General features: G+C 39.1%; 1 protein-coding gene across 19 annotated transcripts in view; it reads right to left on the reverse strand.

Moving 5' to 3' along the window:
* Nucleotides 1-16,626, reverse strand: part of DOCK6 (dedicator of cytokinesis 6) — a 184,981-nt gene that overhangs the window by 108,991 nt on the left and 59,364 nt on the right. For all 19 annotated transcript variants that reach the window (XR_005555912.1, XR_005555911.1, XR_005555910.1 and 16 more), the window contains exons 6-9: nucleotides 9,856-10,068; nucleotides 6,554-6,639; nucleotides 5,174-5,240; nucleotides 1,263-1,412 (exon numbers count right to left, since the gene is read on the reverse strand). Coding sequence is in view for 15 of the 19 variants with exons in the window: in XM_039336457.1 (XP_039192391.1) it covers nucleotides 1,263-1,412; nucleotides 5,174-5,240; nucleotides 6,554-6,639; nucleotides 9,856-10,068 (516 nt within the window). In the remaining 4 variants the exon portion in view is untranslated. The remainder of the gene's footprint in view (nucleotides 1-1,262; nucleotides 1,413-5,173; nucleotides 5,241-6,553; nucleotides 6,640-9,855; nucleotides 10,069-16,626) is intronic.

Below are 16,626 nucleotides of genomic sequence, written 5' to 3' on the forward strand. Positions count from 1 at the left end.
CCACAGAGAAAAAAAGCTGGGTCCAGACCTTCTTTAGAAGGGCCAGGACACACTGCAGCACCACAACACTAAGAAAAGCAGAAGTGAAGCGGCTGCTCAATGTCTTCCTCCATAACAGTTATCCAAAAAACTTCATATTCCGACACACAGCACCCAAACCACAACACATCATACAGCCAACCACCACGCAAAAACTAACCCTACCATACACAAAAGGGGTGTCAGAAATAACAGCCAGAATTCTCCAACCCCTAGGAATAACAATAGCCCACAAACCCACAGCCACACTCCACCAGGAATTATCCAGAACCAAAGACAAGATTCAGAAGGGTGAAAGAAACCATGTAATCTACAAAATCAACTGTAACGATTGCAACCAATTCTACGTGGGACAAACATCACATCAATTAAAAACCATGATCTCCAACACCGGCTGGCAGTCAAACACCACGATCCCAAATCCTTAATCTCTACCCACACCAACACCAAACAACATGTTTCATTGAAACAACACTAAAATCATCGCCCACGCTACCACCCGCCACACTTGTGAGTTCATTGAAGCCTGGCATTCCACAAGCAATTCCATGAACAGACACATTGACCTACAACCTGCCTACAAACTCCCCAGAATGCAAATCAACCACACAGCCAACCAGAGACATACCCTCAACCAACCCACGCAAGCCCCCTCTCCCTCACCAGTAATTCACCTCCCAATGACCCTGACCTGTAACCTCTCCATCACAAGACCCATCACAAGCTTCTCACTGATGACTCACACCTGACCCATCACAAGACCCATCACAAGACCTTCTCTTGACACACCTACACCTGAAGCCCTTAGAAACAAAAGAAAACTGACATCCCCTAAACTCTGCTGAAGATGTTACCTAACCTAGTAATGAAATATTCAGAAACCAACCCACAAGCTCAGAGAATGAACCTTTACCCTCATAGTCTCTCTTCTCCATACAAGCAGTTGAAAGAAACTAAAGTTTCATTATCCTGACTTTCAACTTTATTGAGATCCATCAGTTTCAGAGAATCAAACTTTACTGAGATCCATCAATTTCACAGAATCAAACTTTATTGAAATCCATTCATTGAACTCCAAAATTCATGCTTTCTTCATAGATGTATGAACATTTATCCTATTTTTATATTCATGTAAAATAATGGTATATATACTCCTATTTGCTCCCCAGCATTCATTAGAATGGCTGTGAGTGTGACTATTAAAAGAGCAAAAAACATCTCACCTTGATCACCAAGAATATTTCTGGAGAAGGATGTGTAAGAGAGAACACAGCTGAACGAGCTAGTGTAGAGATAGCAGGATGAGCACTGTGAGTTCGGAGAAGGCTTTTCATATGCTCCGAATTGAGATCAAAATAAAAATTTTCAGAGATCTATAAAACAGAGAGGAGGACAGCAGTAAAAAATGCTATCAAATATCCTCATGACCTTCACAGCAATAAAAATAATACAAAAGGCAACATCTCTGTATCCAGATTAAGAGGAAACTTTTAACTGCAGCTCTGATGAACATAATATTGGAATCTGGGTTATTCCTAGTAGATACTTGGATCTACTCTTCATATAACAACAGGGGAACACAAGTAATTCCCTTTGTCTTCTGCCAGACCTACATAATATCCAGCAGATGTTTTAGCATAGGAGGAAATAATGGCTTTGGCCTTGGAGCTACACTTGTTTCCTATGCTCTGCCTAGAGCAACAGGAATTAACCAGTGGCATTCAGCCAGATGAAATCTTTGTATTTGTTTTTCTTATTTTAGCCATTGCAGAGACTTAAGGTGCCCATTTTCTCATTCAACCTTTCTCAAGCCACGCAAAATGATGATTTGATGAGGAAGTTAAAAAATGACCAAGACTCAGTAAGGGCACACATTTTGCCCTTTAATTCTCCTTAACATGGGAAAACCAGAAGTAAAATTTCTAGCACAATTATATTGATAATATCACATTTTGTAGGACTATAGAGACCTCAAATGGGGTTTTTGGAGACCATGTGTGATCAACAGGTCAGGGACCTACATATGCATTAATTAGCAATTTCAGAAAAAATATTAAAACAAGAAATAATACATCACACAAAATAAAATCACCAAAACAATTTTAATGGGAAGCCCAGTAAGGGCTGGAGTGCAGTTGGAGAAAGACAGAAACATGGATGATAAAGTTAGCAGGACATGCAGCCCACTGAGTTTCTTATTGTGTCTGAGGTCACTGGGAATTTGAAAGAGGATCAAATAAGGTACAATTTATAAGGAAGGAAGGTTCTCTGTTGCTATTTCCTATGCATCATCTGCTTAGCTCAGATGATCCATCCTTCATTCTTTGAAATTTGTAATTGAAGAAAGGATCATTAAGGAATTTGTTGCTTGAACCTAGAGACAAACTCCCTCTTTCAAAAGTCTGAATGTTTCTGCTTCTTCATGAGAAGAGAGGAAATATAAATAATTACAGACTCAGTGGAAGAAATGAACCTACATCACGTAGTCTTAAGAAAGTGATATCTCAAATTAGGGCAGAAATGAAAGATATTTTAGAGGAAAATAATAAGATTTTGAGGCAAGAGATAGTTTTGACTCTAAAAGGAGTTGCCTCTGTTCTTGAAAAGCTGAACTCTCGTGTAGAAGAGGTAACAGAAAAAGTGGAGTTGATGGAGGGAAAATTTGAAAGCGTGGAAAAAGAAATGGAAAATGAGATTCTTATGCTTCAATATAGACAAATGGAATATGCCTTAAGAATCAGAGGTTTGGGAGAGTCTGTGCAAGGAGACCTGAGAAAGATGGTTGCAAAGGACTTTGCTGTGATTTTGAATAAAGAAAAAGAGGAAATACTTAGTGAAATTGAAAAATTATTTAGAGTTAACTCTGCGGTGGCAGTGCAAAAGAATTTGCCAAGAGATGTGGTAATTTACCTTGGGAAAAAATCCTTGCGCAACGGAATTATACAAGCTTTTTATAAGAAGAGATTTCAAATTGCTTCACAAGATGTTATAATTCTAAAGGAGATCCCATCAAAGATTTTAAGAAGAAGAAAGGAGTTTGCTTTTTTAGCAGATGAACTTAAAAAGAGACGAATTCTGTTCAGATGGGATGTTCCGATTGGAATGGTGGTGAATTACCTGGGGATATGTTATAGACTTAATACTGTTTCTCAAGCAAAAGACTTTTATACTTCGGTCCTGGGAGTATGTTCATCGCCATTTATTTAAAGCTTTGGAAGAAAAGAAGCTAGAATTGCAGTCTGAAGAGCCTATACTTATGAAAATTGGGAAACCTCAGTTTGAGGGGCCTGAACAAGTTGAGATGGAGGAGCAGAGGATAACCTGTGCAACATATAATTATAAAGAAAAGGAGCAACAGAAGAAGGTTAAGGAAGCCCCACAACTATTGGTTTCTGAATCTGCGGGAGAAGTAGTTGAGGGGCCTCAACAGGTTGAGATGAAGGAGCAGAGGACAACTCGTGCAACATATAATTGTAAAGAAAAAGAGCAACAGAAGAAGGACTTCAAGGAAGTCTCACAAGTACTGGTTCCTGAGTCTGCGGGAGAAGCAGGATTTATAAACTTTTTGGAGCCACCTTTAAGGGCAGATCTCAAAGCAATTCTTTTGAGATTTATGGATAAGAGAGACTAACAAGGATGGAGATCGAATGAAAATTCTAGATAAGAAGTTTAAGTTTAAGTACTTAGTTTAAGTATTCAATAGAGTACTGAGTTTGTGGGAGAAGCAAGATTTATAAATTTTTTGGAGTTAGCTTTAAGGGTAGTTTTCAAAGCATTTTTTTTTTAGGTTTATGGACAAGAGAGACTGATAAGGAATGTGTTTATTGTGGATGGAATTTGTTATTGGTAAAGATTTAAATGTGTATAAGGGAATTTTAATGGTTTATGGAAAAGAGAGATTGATAAGGAATGTGTTTATTGTGGATGGAATTTGTTATTGGTAAAGATTTAAATGTGTATAAGGGAATTCTAATGTTTTAAGTAATGTTCAAATTTGTGTTTTGGAGGGAGTTTATAAAGAATGATGGATAAATATAAGTATGATATGAAAATGTTTAGAGTATATTATAATGTGTTTAATGATTGGGTTTTTTATTATTATTATTATTATTATTATTTTTAAGAGAAGATAACTTGTTTAATTAAATGTACCCAGATTTGTTTAGGAATCATATGTCTTTTAAGTTTTTTGTTTTGTGTTTTTTTTTTTTTTGGATAGGAGAGAAGATTATGGAGATTGAATGAAAATCTTAGATAAGAAGTTTAAGTATTTAGTTTTAATGTTATTTTTTGTTCTAGGATAAAGAAAGAGGGAGAGATTAGACTTTATATTGTAGGTATAGATATTCAAAGAAACTAATGTTTAAATTTGTGTTTTTGAGGGAGTTTATACAGAATGATGGATAATAATATAAGTATGATATTAGAAAATGTTTAGAGTATATTATAATGTGTTTAATGATTGTAATTATTATTTTTTTAGATTAATTTAATGTATTTAGATTTGTTTAGGATTTATATGTGTTTTAAGTTTTTTTTTCTTTTTCTGAAAAATTTTAAGTAAGCCTGTATTCAGCTCTGGGAAGGTTGGGGGAGGGTTCGGGAGGTTTGGGGAGGTGGGGGAGGGTAGGGGAGGGTGGGGGGGTTTGGGGGAGGGGATTTGTTCTGTAAAATTTAAAAAACTTTCAATAAAAAAAAAAGAAAGTGCTAATTAGATCCTGCGTGTAATTCTTCAGAGCAATCCAGTTACCATATATGCCGGTATATAAGACGACCCTCGTCTTCGGTGCTGAGTCGCATGCCTAGAACGTCGTCTTATACGCCGGAAACTACCAGTATTTCCAGCGTATAAGACGACTTGGCGTATAAGACGACCCCGTCTTCGGCGCCGATTTTAACCCTTGCGAAAGTTGTCTTATACGCCGGCATATACGGTAATGCTTTCTGTGTCTATCAAACTAGGGTATCAGAAGGAACAGAATATAAAATCTGCAACTGATTGTCAAGGGCATTCTGCTGTACTTATCTGGCTGGTTATCTTTCAGTCTGAAGTTGATTCTAGTTGAACAGAGACGGCATTGCCAATTACTTCTTGTCGTTACCCAAGAAAAATTAAAAACAAGAAGTACGGTACCTTTTTCTTCTCTTTCACATCGTAGAGTGCCAGTGATCCAAAGATGGGTTCAACTTCTATTTCAAATCTAATCCATGGAAAGGAATATAAAAGAAATACATTGCAAACAGTTGAATACCTTGTCCTGCCCTAGCAAATACAATGGTTAGGAATCTGGAGCTCTACATCAAAAAGGAATCATGAACCATCACTGCCACTCCTCCATCCATGATTTGTAATATAAGCAAAACATGACTTGTTTCTTCTAATAACTCTTCTAAATGAAACAAGATGCTCAACTGCCATTGGATAAATGAAGTTTTCTGATCTTAAGTACTGGTGCCCCTTAGAAATCCCAAGATAAATTTCCCTACAAAGCATTTTCACACTATTTTGCTTCATCATTAAGGTGGACTTTGATGCGTCAAAGTAAGATGGACCCTTTCCCACCTCTCCTCTCTGTAATGACACAGCTGAGGTCCTCAGAGTATGAATCAGAACTAGCAATAATTTTTCATAAAACATTCTTCTACCATTTGCTTATCAAATACTTGAACAGATTTCAATGCAATTTACTGTTAAATTGTATAGATGGTTTTAAGCAAAATTCTATTTCTACCAAAAACGGAGGATTTTGCAGTTATTCCACAATGGAAATCTGTGGATAAACAAGTAGTAGGAAGTCCCATACAACATTTACCTACCCCTTCCGGGGTAGGTAAAATGAGGACCCAGATTGTTGGGGGCAATGTAAATATATATATATACATTGCTTACTGGTGTACACTGCTTAGAGAGTGCTTGCACTTAAAGCGGTATATAAGTCTCATAAATAAATAAATAAATAAATTCAGAAGTTAATGACTGTTCAAATTTAAGAAGTGTAATAATGGAGGGAGGTAATATCTTGCATTTCCCCACATTTTTTCTATCAATCAAAATCCATTAGAGATGCAAATGTCTTCTGACTGGTCATGCCAGGAAGTCTTTTTCTGTGTCCATTCTAAGTATGTGGGCAGTACGAACTGCATTTCTGGGCATCAGGTTTGACAGGCTGGGCTGCCAGGAGCATGCAGCTTCGACTGCTCATGAATATGAATCCAAAACCAAAGTAACTTCTCAAGTAACTCTGCCATCTACCCGTTTGCAGTGTATCACAAAACTCTGCTGTGTAAACAGAACTGAGTGATAATGTAGCTCCTTCACACATATGTGCATCCTCCAGCAAAACCAGTACACGTGAAGCTGTACCTTGGATGGCATCTTTTGGTCCCCTTTTTTGCACAGTACCAACCATTAAGCAAAAACAACACTTTAAAAAAAGACCATTTTAGTCTGCATTCAATCATTTTTCTCTACCTGACATTTGGCAGCTCTATGTTGCCAGAAATTGTGACTTACTTCAGAGACAAGCATTTCACTAAGATCCTCTGCCCAAAGTGCTCTTTTGGAATTTCTGGGATGCTGCACCGTTCTACTGCCTCCTCCTGGGAAGTCAAAGTAACATATGTCATTGACCCAATTGTGAGCCAGAGGCTAAGAGAGATAAAGGCTTTGAAAGCTCATAAAATACTGTATTTTTATTCTGCATCAGCCTTTGCATTTATCTGTACAACATTCCAATAATTCTCCTCCTTTATTTGTTTAGGTCATTTATTTCCCTTAAAAGAGTTCAATCCATGTTTATGAGATTTATTTTTCAAGTACCTTGCTGCTTTCCAAATGTGGTGCTTCACTGTGGCCCACTTAATTATCTAAACTTCTGCCTGGAGTTATATCTTCTCTTGCTGGCTTAAGTGCTTCCCCCCTCGCTCTAGTTGGCTTGACCCCTTTAATTGTGACTGATAGCTTTCTGTCTTTCTGGTGCCAGGCATTACATATTAAATTCAATTAAGCCTTATAGCTTTACACGAGTAGCTCTCACACTGGTGGGCTATGAACGTGCACTAGCTGATCTCAAACAATGGGCCGTCGATTTAGAACTGCAAATTCATCAGTTCTACCTAGAAGCCTATTCTTCAGACATTATGCATATTTTCTCCCACCAACCAGATACCTAAAAATTCTGAAATTTAGAAGGGACTTATCCTTGGCTAGATTTAATGCCCTCCCAACAGCTGTTACTGAAGAGAGATACCAAAATATTCCTTTTGAACAAAGACTGTCCATGTGATGGAGAAATAATTAAAATGGTGGATCATGTTATTTTTTATTGTCCCCTCACCTGGAATTATTGTCTTCATTTTTCATTAAGCATCCTGGTCATTCTGACTCCTTCTATCATAAATTGTTATTATTTGATATAATCTCACTTGGTTGACCATAGCTAAGTACTGCTCTATAGTTTTTACAGTATTTATTATTTATTTAATTAATTAATTTTATTTATATGCCGCCCAATCCCAAAGGACTCAGGGCGGCGTACAAAATTAAAACAATCATCTAACAATAATACAATAAAATAATACAATCATGCCGCATGTCCAATCATATCCCGCCCCCCCTCCCAGGGACATCAGCCCCAGGCCTGCCGGAACAGGAGAGTTTTAACGGCTTTCTTAAAGGCTGGCAGGGTGGGAGTAGTTCGAACCTCGGGGGGAAGTATGTTGTAGTATATCCTCTAATTTTCCTTAAATATTTTTAAATGTTGTATTTTTCTTTTTTTATTTTAATTAATTGTGAGTTTTTTGTTTTATCTGCTGGTTATGACTAAATAAAGATTAGTTGGTTGGTTAATTGTTACTTCAAGGGGTTATAAGAACAAACAAGCAACTAAAAATAAGCAAGCATGACTTGGGATGCAAAAATTGACCAATCCAAGGTTTCATAAAGAGAAAATATAAGGTCATACAAAGCCAGTTACCACTAGTGCTACCCACCAAGACTTAGTGAGGATTGTTCTCCTTTTTTTTTTAATTAAAATTTTTTAAAATTTTACAATAAAAACCCCTTCCCCAATCCCTCCCAACCCACCCCAAAACCCTCCCCCATTCTTCCCAGAGCTGAATACAGGCTTAACTAGAACTTAAAAGAAAAAAAGTTTTAAGCCCAAATAAACCTTAAGCAAATATAATTACACTCAATAAACAAGTTGTAAAATACTTTAACTCCATTATATATAAAAAACAAAAAGAGGGAAAAAAAAGGAAGATAAAAAAATAAAAAAATTAAAAATTAAAGAATAATAATTACACTTCTAGATAATATCTTAAACTTTAAATATAAATTATTCGAAAGCTAGATAATATTTTCTTATATCATACTATAAAATTTATCCATCTTTTCCACACCAAGAGATACTTCTCTTGCGATTGATCTTTCAAGAAAGCCGAAATTTTTGCCATTTCCGCTAAGTAAGAAACTTTAAAAAACCATTCTTGCAAAGTAGGCAAAAATTCCTTCTTCCAATATTGCCCTATTAACAACCTAGCCGCAGTAATTAAATTTAACATTAAAATAATCTCTTTGTCATCACAATCCGGAACAATACCCAATAAAAACAATTGTGGAGTAAATTTTATCCTTCTTTTAAAAATTCTTTGAATATTCCACCATATCTTAATCCAAAAAGCTTTTATACTTTTACATGACCACCAGATATGATAATAAGTAGCATCCAAGCAACCACATCTCCAACATTTAGGCTGCAGGTTTGGATACATACGAGACATTTTTTGTGGATCAAGGTGCCATCTATAAAACCTTTTTATAAAAATTTTCCCGTAAGTTTTGGGCTTGCGTGAATTTAACGTTCCTCACCCAAATAATCTCCCATGTATCTAATAAGATCGGTTCATCAAAATTTTGTGCCCACTTAACCATACAATCTTTAACTAGCTCTGCTTCTGAATCCAATTCCACCAAGACACCATAAATTCTTTTAATATGGGTTCGACTTTGATCTCTAATTTGTTTTAACAAATTCTCATCCTCTCTAAGCAAGCCCACATTATAATCTATCTTCCACCTTTCCAATAGTTGTCTATACTGAAACCATGAATAAATAATATTTTCTTGTGCTAATTCATCCATAGATTTTAATTGCCAATTTTTACCATCCCACTTAAGTAATTGTGTATAAGAAATAGTATCCATCTTAACTCCTCTCCTTATTCCTTCTATTGCATGCCATGGAATAGCCCATAATGGAATTCTTGAATCACTTCTATAATATTTCTTCCAAACCCGAAGTAAAGAAATTCTTAAGATATGAGATCTAAAAACCCTATCAACCTTTTTATTATAAATTAAATAGGCATGCCATCCAAAAAGTAAATCCCATCCCTCCAAAAGGAGTATATCTACATTTGTTAGGTTAACCCAATCACTGATTGATGTTAAGACCACAGCATCATAATACAATTTCAAATTTGGTACCTTAAGTCCATCTCTCTCTCGTATATCTTGTAAAATTTTAAGTTTCACTCTTGGTTTTTTCCCTGCCCAGATAAATTTATTGATACCTTTCTGCCACTCATCTAAATTTGGATTGTTCTCCTTTGTTATCAGAATCAATGGAAATGGAATTTCTTAAATCTTTGTCAAAACTCAACAAAGACCATAGCAGGAAAAAATATTCTACACAACCTGTTGCCTGCTCCTTTTGTGCAAACACGTGCATTTGTAGGCCTATGTGGCTCCCATCTGCTGGATCCTATCAGATTCCATAGAAGGCCAAAGGGAATCACAATATCTCTACTCACTTCATCAGGGGCTGAGTAAAGGGCCAAGATCTCCTGATGCCGGTTCTTCTTGCGCGACTCCTCATTAGTACGGTCAGTCTCTTCGATGGCAGTGCGCACCAAGAGTGAACGCAATAAAAAGTCAGCTGCAGAATTCTTCAAGTCGAAGATACTGGATATCCAACTGCCCCTGGGTGTATCTTCCAAGGAACCAGAGCAGCGCTTTGTGTCATCCTGAAAGATAGATGGAGCAGCATTTGTTTTTAAGGCAAGGGGGGATGTCTATGTACAGCCCTACAGAGAACGAAGAGTAGTAGTGCTACTTCTGACAGCAAATTTAGAGAAGTACCTTGCAATTGAGCACCAATCCAGAGAGTTTGCTGATCAGAATATATGTCAAATGTTGCCTTTTTGTATGTAGACATCCTAGCCAAGTTAGCATTGCTTATAAGTGACTTAGCCTTCTTTTCCAATGTTAGAGCAGACGACCAGTATACATGAAGTGAGACAAGAGTTCATACTACTGTACTGAGGATAGGTAGGAGACGAGGTCTCTTTACTCTCCATCTTTTATGCAATCCAGTAATTTTTCCCCCTAATTTTGCATCTTAAATTCTGCAAGTATTAAATACTATCCTTGTGAGCTAAAAAAATATGGCTTTTTAAAAAGCTTATTTTAATGTAACATTCCATGCCAAAAGTAAATAAGAGAAAAATTCGGTCAACATAGCTGTATATATTATCTGGATCCTATTGTACCTTGAAAATTAAATTATGAATTAAGAGAAAGTAGATAATGTTCCCATTTCCCAAGAGACAAAAAGAGGGGGAAACTATCAAAATAAACAAAGGTGGATTTGCAGGAAAAAAAGGGAGAAGTCCTAAACCATGATACTGCTTACCTTTTCTGCATGCAAATTCCATTTAGTTGAACACTTTTTCTCTCAGTTTAGTGCAGAGAAAAAATGTGATAGTGAGATTATAGGAGAGCACAAGGTATATTAATTATCCATCTACTCTTACCAAGTATAAGTTTCATTCTTTCAAAAGCAACTGCATCTAACATATTTCAAGACACATTATGAATTGTAATGTGATAATCAAAGTGATAATGACAAATCATGGAGAAGCCCTTGTACAAAGGCAATTAAAGATCACCTGTCATGGCCAACTCACCCCAGCCAATTCACCATGGGACAACTCGCCATGGCCAATTCGCTGAAGGACAATTCACCATGAGATAAGAGTTATACTAATATCAAAGAAATGGTGGTTTAGAATCATTAAAGAAAGGATGCCAAAGGAGGGACAAAATGAAACGTGAATGACAAAAATTAAAATAATTTTTAAATTATTTTAAATAATTAAATTCAATTGTTGGATTGTCTGGCGGTGAGTTGACCCATGGCGAGTTGTCCCCTGGCAAGTTGCCTGAGGCAAATTGTCCCATCCTGTCCTTCTGCTTCTCTTTCAACTGTTGCCTCTGGTTATTGAACACCTTCTTTGCCATATCTTGCCTGCCAATGGCTAAATTAAAATTCCGTATTTTAAATTTGAATGTACATTAAATATATTAAACCTACATTATAAGAAGTATATTTATGAAGATTTCCATAAATCAGGCTGGTATTGAGGTTGTGTCAGGGCTGCCTCCATTCAATCCATAGGAAAGGAAAACCCTTGGCTCCATGGATTTAGAGAAAAAGTACTTTACTAGGAAAGAACTGAATACAGCAGAAGTCTGGAGTAGAAGATCTGGAGCAAAACTATGCGAAGCATCAAACTGAAACAAACCCTAGGGCCCACTCCCCCTTTGTTACTAAGCAACCAAAGTTCAATCATTAGGTAGAAAATGTTTTGGGAAAGTCTCTGTATTAGGTGCATTGTTTCTGCCTTCTGCATTCTGAAGCCAGATGAAATAACCTTGAAGAGATAAGCAAAGTCCAAGCCAGCTACTGCAAAGCTTCATAAAAAAGTTCCACTGTCTCCCCCTCCCCCTCCCCCCCCCACTGTTATGGCAGGTAAGAGCAAGCAAGCAAAGATGGAGACTGTTTTTCTGTTTTTCAACTCAAAAGTCCAATGAATATGCAGAAGACTCAAAGTCCAATGAATTCAGTTCAAATGTGAACATAGTTTTGGTCACACTCCATGCATTTTCTGCTTTTACACCTTTATTTTACTTTTAGAAAAAATGTGACTCTGATATTCAAAGGATATGCTTTGAGGATTTGACTTTCTTCAAAAGAACTGGGGAGAAATAGATTTGAGTATATGCTTTCAACCAGTGTGAGTTAATTTCCCAACTTGTTTTTTGAACTCCCTGAAGTTTAAGAAAGCTGGCAAAGTGTAAGGACCCACCCCACTTTGCATCTTAAGAAGACAGAACTCTTGGAATAATTCTTCCAACAGGAATCCTTTATTAAGAAGAAGTGGTTGCAGGCATGCTAGACAGGACTTGGGGTCCAAGCCCTCCCATTCAAGGTTTTAAGGGGTTCCCCAGTAGTCCCACCCAATCAACCCCCCTTCCAGTGATAGTTTCAGGTATCACAATTCCACCCCCTTTTTTCTTTCTTCCGTCTGGATGGAGACTTCAGATAACTACATGAAAGGCAAATACCCTTCTTTGTTATGGTAAGGTTCTTTGGTGCTAACGCTTTGAGGTTACAATAAACACACATTCAGCATTCAGCTCCTTGAAGTATACTGAAGGAAGTGAGGGCCATAAAGCCCCTTTGTTCTCCCCCTTCTCTCCCTCTTATGGCAGAATCCAGAGAAGGCAGAATTGGGAGTTTCTATATTTGATAATTAAAGATGAAATATAATTGGATTCTGACATCCGGCCCCTCTTAAAAATAAGAGAGATCCACCTGAAAGAAAACACAAGTATAAAATTTAGTCAGGCTTGTTAGGATACTCTGTGTGAAACTTCTTCAATAGCTTCGGGGCTCTGACATGACGTTTATGGACCCACTCATTTTGTGAGGGAGGGAGGTGTTTCCAGGCAACTAGGTACTGAGTTGCTCCATGATATCTCCTAGAATCAAGGATTTCCTTTATTTCGAAGTGTTGTTCACCCTCCACCATGAGTGGAGGTGGTGGTGGGGGGATTTTTGGCCGTAGAGGTGACTGATGCTCTCTTTTCAGCAAGCTGCAATGAAAAATTGGGTGTATTTGCCTGAGATTTTTGGGTAATTCTAATTCTACTGTTACTGGATTTATGATTCTTTTAATTGGAAAAGGTCCTATATATTTTGGTCCAAGTTTTTTACAGGGCTGTAGGGACTTTAGGTATTTTGTAGATAAGTACACCATTTCTCCTATAATGAATGGTGTAGGCTCAACCCTTTTTTTATCGGCTTGTGTTTTGTATGCCTGCCTAGCTTCATCTAGTGCTTTTCTGACTATTGGCCAGGTGTTTTGTAGTTTCTCCATCCATTCTTTCAGCGAAGGGATCGTTGGTTCGTTTGGGGTTAATTCTGGCATGGGGTTGAAACTTTGACTGGTGGCTATTTGAAAAGGAGTGTAACCTGTGCTGGAGTGGACTGCATTATTGTAGGCAACTTCTGCAAAAGGGAGTAAGTCCGCCCACTCGGTCTGCTGGAAACTAAGAAAACATCTTAAATATTGCTTAAGTACGGAGTTCATTTTTTCAGCCCCCCCCCCATTTCCTTGAGGGTGGTGGCTAGATGTCAGTCCCTGAGTGGTTCCTAAGAGGGATAAAAATTCCTTCCAAAATGCAGACGTAAATTGCACCCCCCTGTCAGAGATGATGCGTTGGGGTGCCCCATGCAATCTGTAAATGTGTTGGATGAAAAGTTTTGCTAAGGCTTTTGCAGTGGGAATCTTTTGGCAAGGGATAAAATGCACCTGTTTGGAAAACAAGTCCGTGACCGTCCAGACCACAGTATTCCCATTGCTTTCTGGCAATTCCACTATAAAATCCATGGCTATTTCTCTCCAGGGGGCTGAGGGACTTGCCACTGTTTGCAATAATCCTTGCAATTTCCCTTGCAACCTCTTTGCCGTGGCACATTTTGGACAACTGGCTATATAACTTTCAATGTCCTTTTTCATGGATGGCCACCAAAATTGCCGTTTAATTAAATGTAAAGTTTTTACAAATCCAAAATGCCCTGCTGATTTTGTGTCATGGCAAAGGTGCATGAAAGTTACTCTTTGAGTTGTTGGTATATATAACTTTTCCCCTACCCAAGGCAACCTGTCTCTCATTGTGCACACATTTTTGTTTTTCTGGAACCATTCGTCTGTTTCCAAACTTTTTCTGAATTCAATTCTAGTTTGGCTGTCCAGTTGTGGTTTTATTTTGGCTTGGGTTCTTGTGGTTACTGGTGCCGCCAGTTGTGACTCTGCCATTATTGGCCTAGAGTCTGTGGTTCGTGCGCTGTTATATTGGGGCATGCGAGATAGTGCATCTGCCAGGAAGTTCTTTCTTCCTGGTAAATGTTTGAGCTTAAATTGGAACTGGTGAAAATGCTGGGACCAGCGGGCTTGTTTAGGATTGAGTTTCCTGGAAGTTTTCAGGGCTTCTAAATTTTTGTGATCAGTCCACACCTGGAAGGGGATTTTGTTGCCTTCCAGGAACTGTCGCCACGTGAGTAATGCCCAACGTATCCCATAAGCCTCCTTCTCCCATACGGGCCAGCGCTGTTCTGTTTCCGTGAGTTTCTTGGATGTATATGCACAGGGTTGCAATACTGCATCATCATTTTCTTGTAATAGCACAGCCCCCACTGCCACATCACTTGCATCTGCCTGTATTACGAAGGGCTTGTCCATGTCTGGGTGCCTTAGTACTGGTTCGGCAGAAAAAAGTCTCTTTAGTCTCTCAAACGCTGCTTGGCACTCCATTGTCCATGTTAGTGGCTGGCTAGGTTTTACTGAGGATGCTCCCTTCGTTTTTAGTAAGTTAGTGAGGGGCAAGGCTATCTGGGCAAATGAGGGGATGAATTGGCGGTAAAAGTTTGCAAAGCCCAGGAAACTTTGTAGTTGCTTTCTTGTGCGGGGTGGTGCCCAATCTAATACTGCTTTGACCTTCTCTGGGTCCATTTCAATGCCCTGTGGGGATATGCGATAGCCTAGGTAGTCTATCCTTTCCTGGTGGAATTCGCATTTTGAGAGTTTGGCATATAGGTGAGCGGCTCGCAGCTTCTTTAAAACCGCTCTGACAAGTTTGACGTGTTCTTCTTTTGTTTCAGTAAAGATAAGAATGTCGTCCAAGTAAACAAGGACCCCCTTAAACAGGTGCTCCCTTAGAACGTCATTGATTAATTGCATAAAGACTGCAGGGCCCCCTTGTAATCCAAATGGCAAGACTTTGAATTGATAGCACCCCATGGGGCAGTTAAATGCAGTCTTCCATTCGTCCCCTTCCTTAATTCTCACGCGATAGTAAGCTTCCCTTAGGTCTAGTTTAGAAAAAAATTTCCCTTTCGATAGGTGTGACAGCATGTCTTTCATGAGGGGCAGAGGGTATAGGTTGCTTTCACTGATTGTATTCAGGGCCCTATAATCCACGCATAAACGTAAAGAGCCATCCTTCTTCTCTCTAAAAAGGACCGGGGCAGCCACTTTAGGCTTGGCTGGCTCAATGAAACCTCTCTCTAGGTTTTTTTTTAATAAATCTTTCCATTTCCTCCTTCTCCTTTGGGCTCATGGAGTATAATCTGGGCTTCGGGAGTTTTGCCCCAGGCTTGAATTCAATGGTACAGTCTGTGGGTCGGTGGGGGGGAAGCTCATTCGCCCTCTCCTCACTGAAGACTTCAGCAAGGTCCCTATATTCCTCTGGTATTTCTGTTAATCTTTTTTCCTCTCCTATGGATGCTTTTTCTATTCTTGATTCTGGTAGCCTCCCTTGGGGTTTTAAGTCCATAGGGTCCCCCTTCGGGAATTTGATTTCTGTCGTCCTCCAGTTTACCCAGGGGTTCCATTTTTTCAACCATTCCATCCCTAGAATCATTGGGCATTCCATACCTGGGGTCACCACAAACGTTATGTCCTCTTCATGGTTGCCCAGGGAGAGGTGTATTGGCAGAGTGGCTAGGGTAGCTGGCACTCCCCCTGCTATGGATCCATCTAGCTGGCCAAATGAGATTGGTTGTTCCAGTCTCCTGGATGGGATGCCCAGATTCCCCACTAGTATTGGGCTAATGAGGCAGCGGGTGCAGCCAGAGTCTATTAAGGCTTTCACCTTCACAGCTTCGGGCATGGGGGGGATTAATATAGTCACTGTTTTGAGGATGGGTGTGATGCATCCACTTACCAGGGGTTCGCCCTCCGAGCTGTCATCTGAGGCATTCACCGGCCCTGTGGTGTAGGCTGGAGTTCTTTCCCCTTGGTGAGCAGAGGTGGGGGTTCTGCAATTTCCATCATTCTCATGGCCGTTTCTTTTGGCTTAGCTGAATACTTTCCGGGTTTGTTGATTGGGGATCTGTCTGGGTTGTGCTGGGGGGGCCTTTGGGCGGCATTCTACAGCTCGATGCCCTTCTCTTCCGCACTTGAAACACCCCATTTGCTTCTTGGCTGTATCCGATGATTTCACCGGTTGGTGTGTCAGCTCAGGCGGGGGGCGGCTCCATTGTTTTCCTCGGCGGTGCCTCTTCAATATGTCGATCTCTGCTTCCTCTGCCAAGACGTACCATTCCTCAAGTCGATGTGGGTCCCCTCGGGGCAGGCAAGCATCATATAGATCATAGTTTAGTCCGTCTTTGAAATGGCCAAGGAGGATGTCTTCTGGCCAATTCAGTTTGCTGGCAATGGCCCGGAATTCTTGTG

Source organism: Crotalus tigris, unplaced genomic scaffold, assembly GCF_016545835.1.
Source record: "Crotalus tigris isolate CLP2741 ecotype Arizona unplaced genomic scaffold, ASM1654583v1 scf7180000017666.379230911805:20528666, whole genome shotgun sequence".
Lineage (NCBI taxonomy): Eukaryota > Metazoa > Chordata > Lepidosauria > Squamata > Viperidae > Crotalus > Crotalus tigris.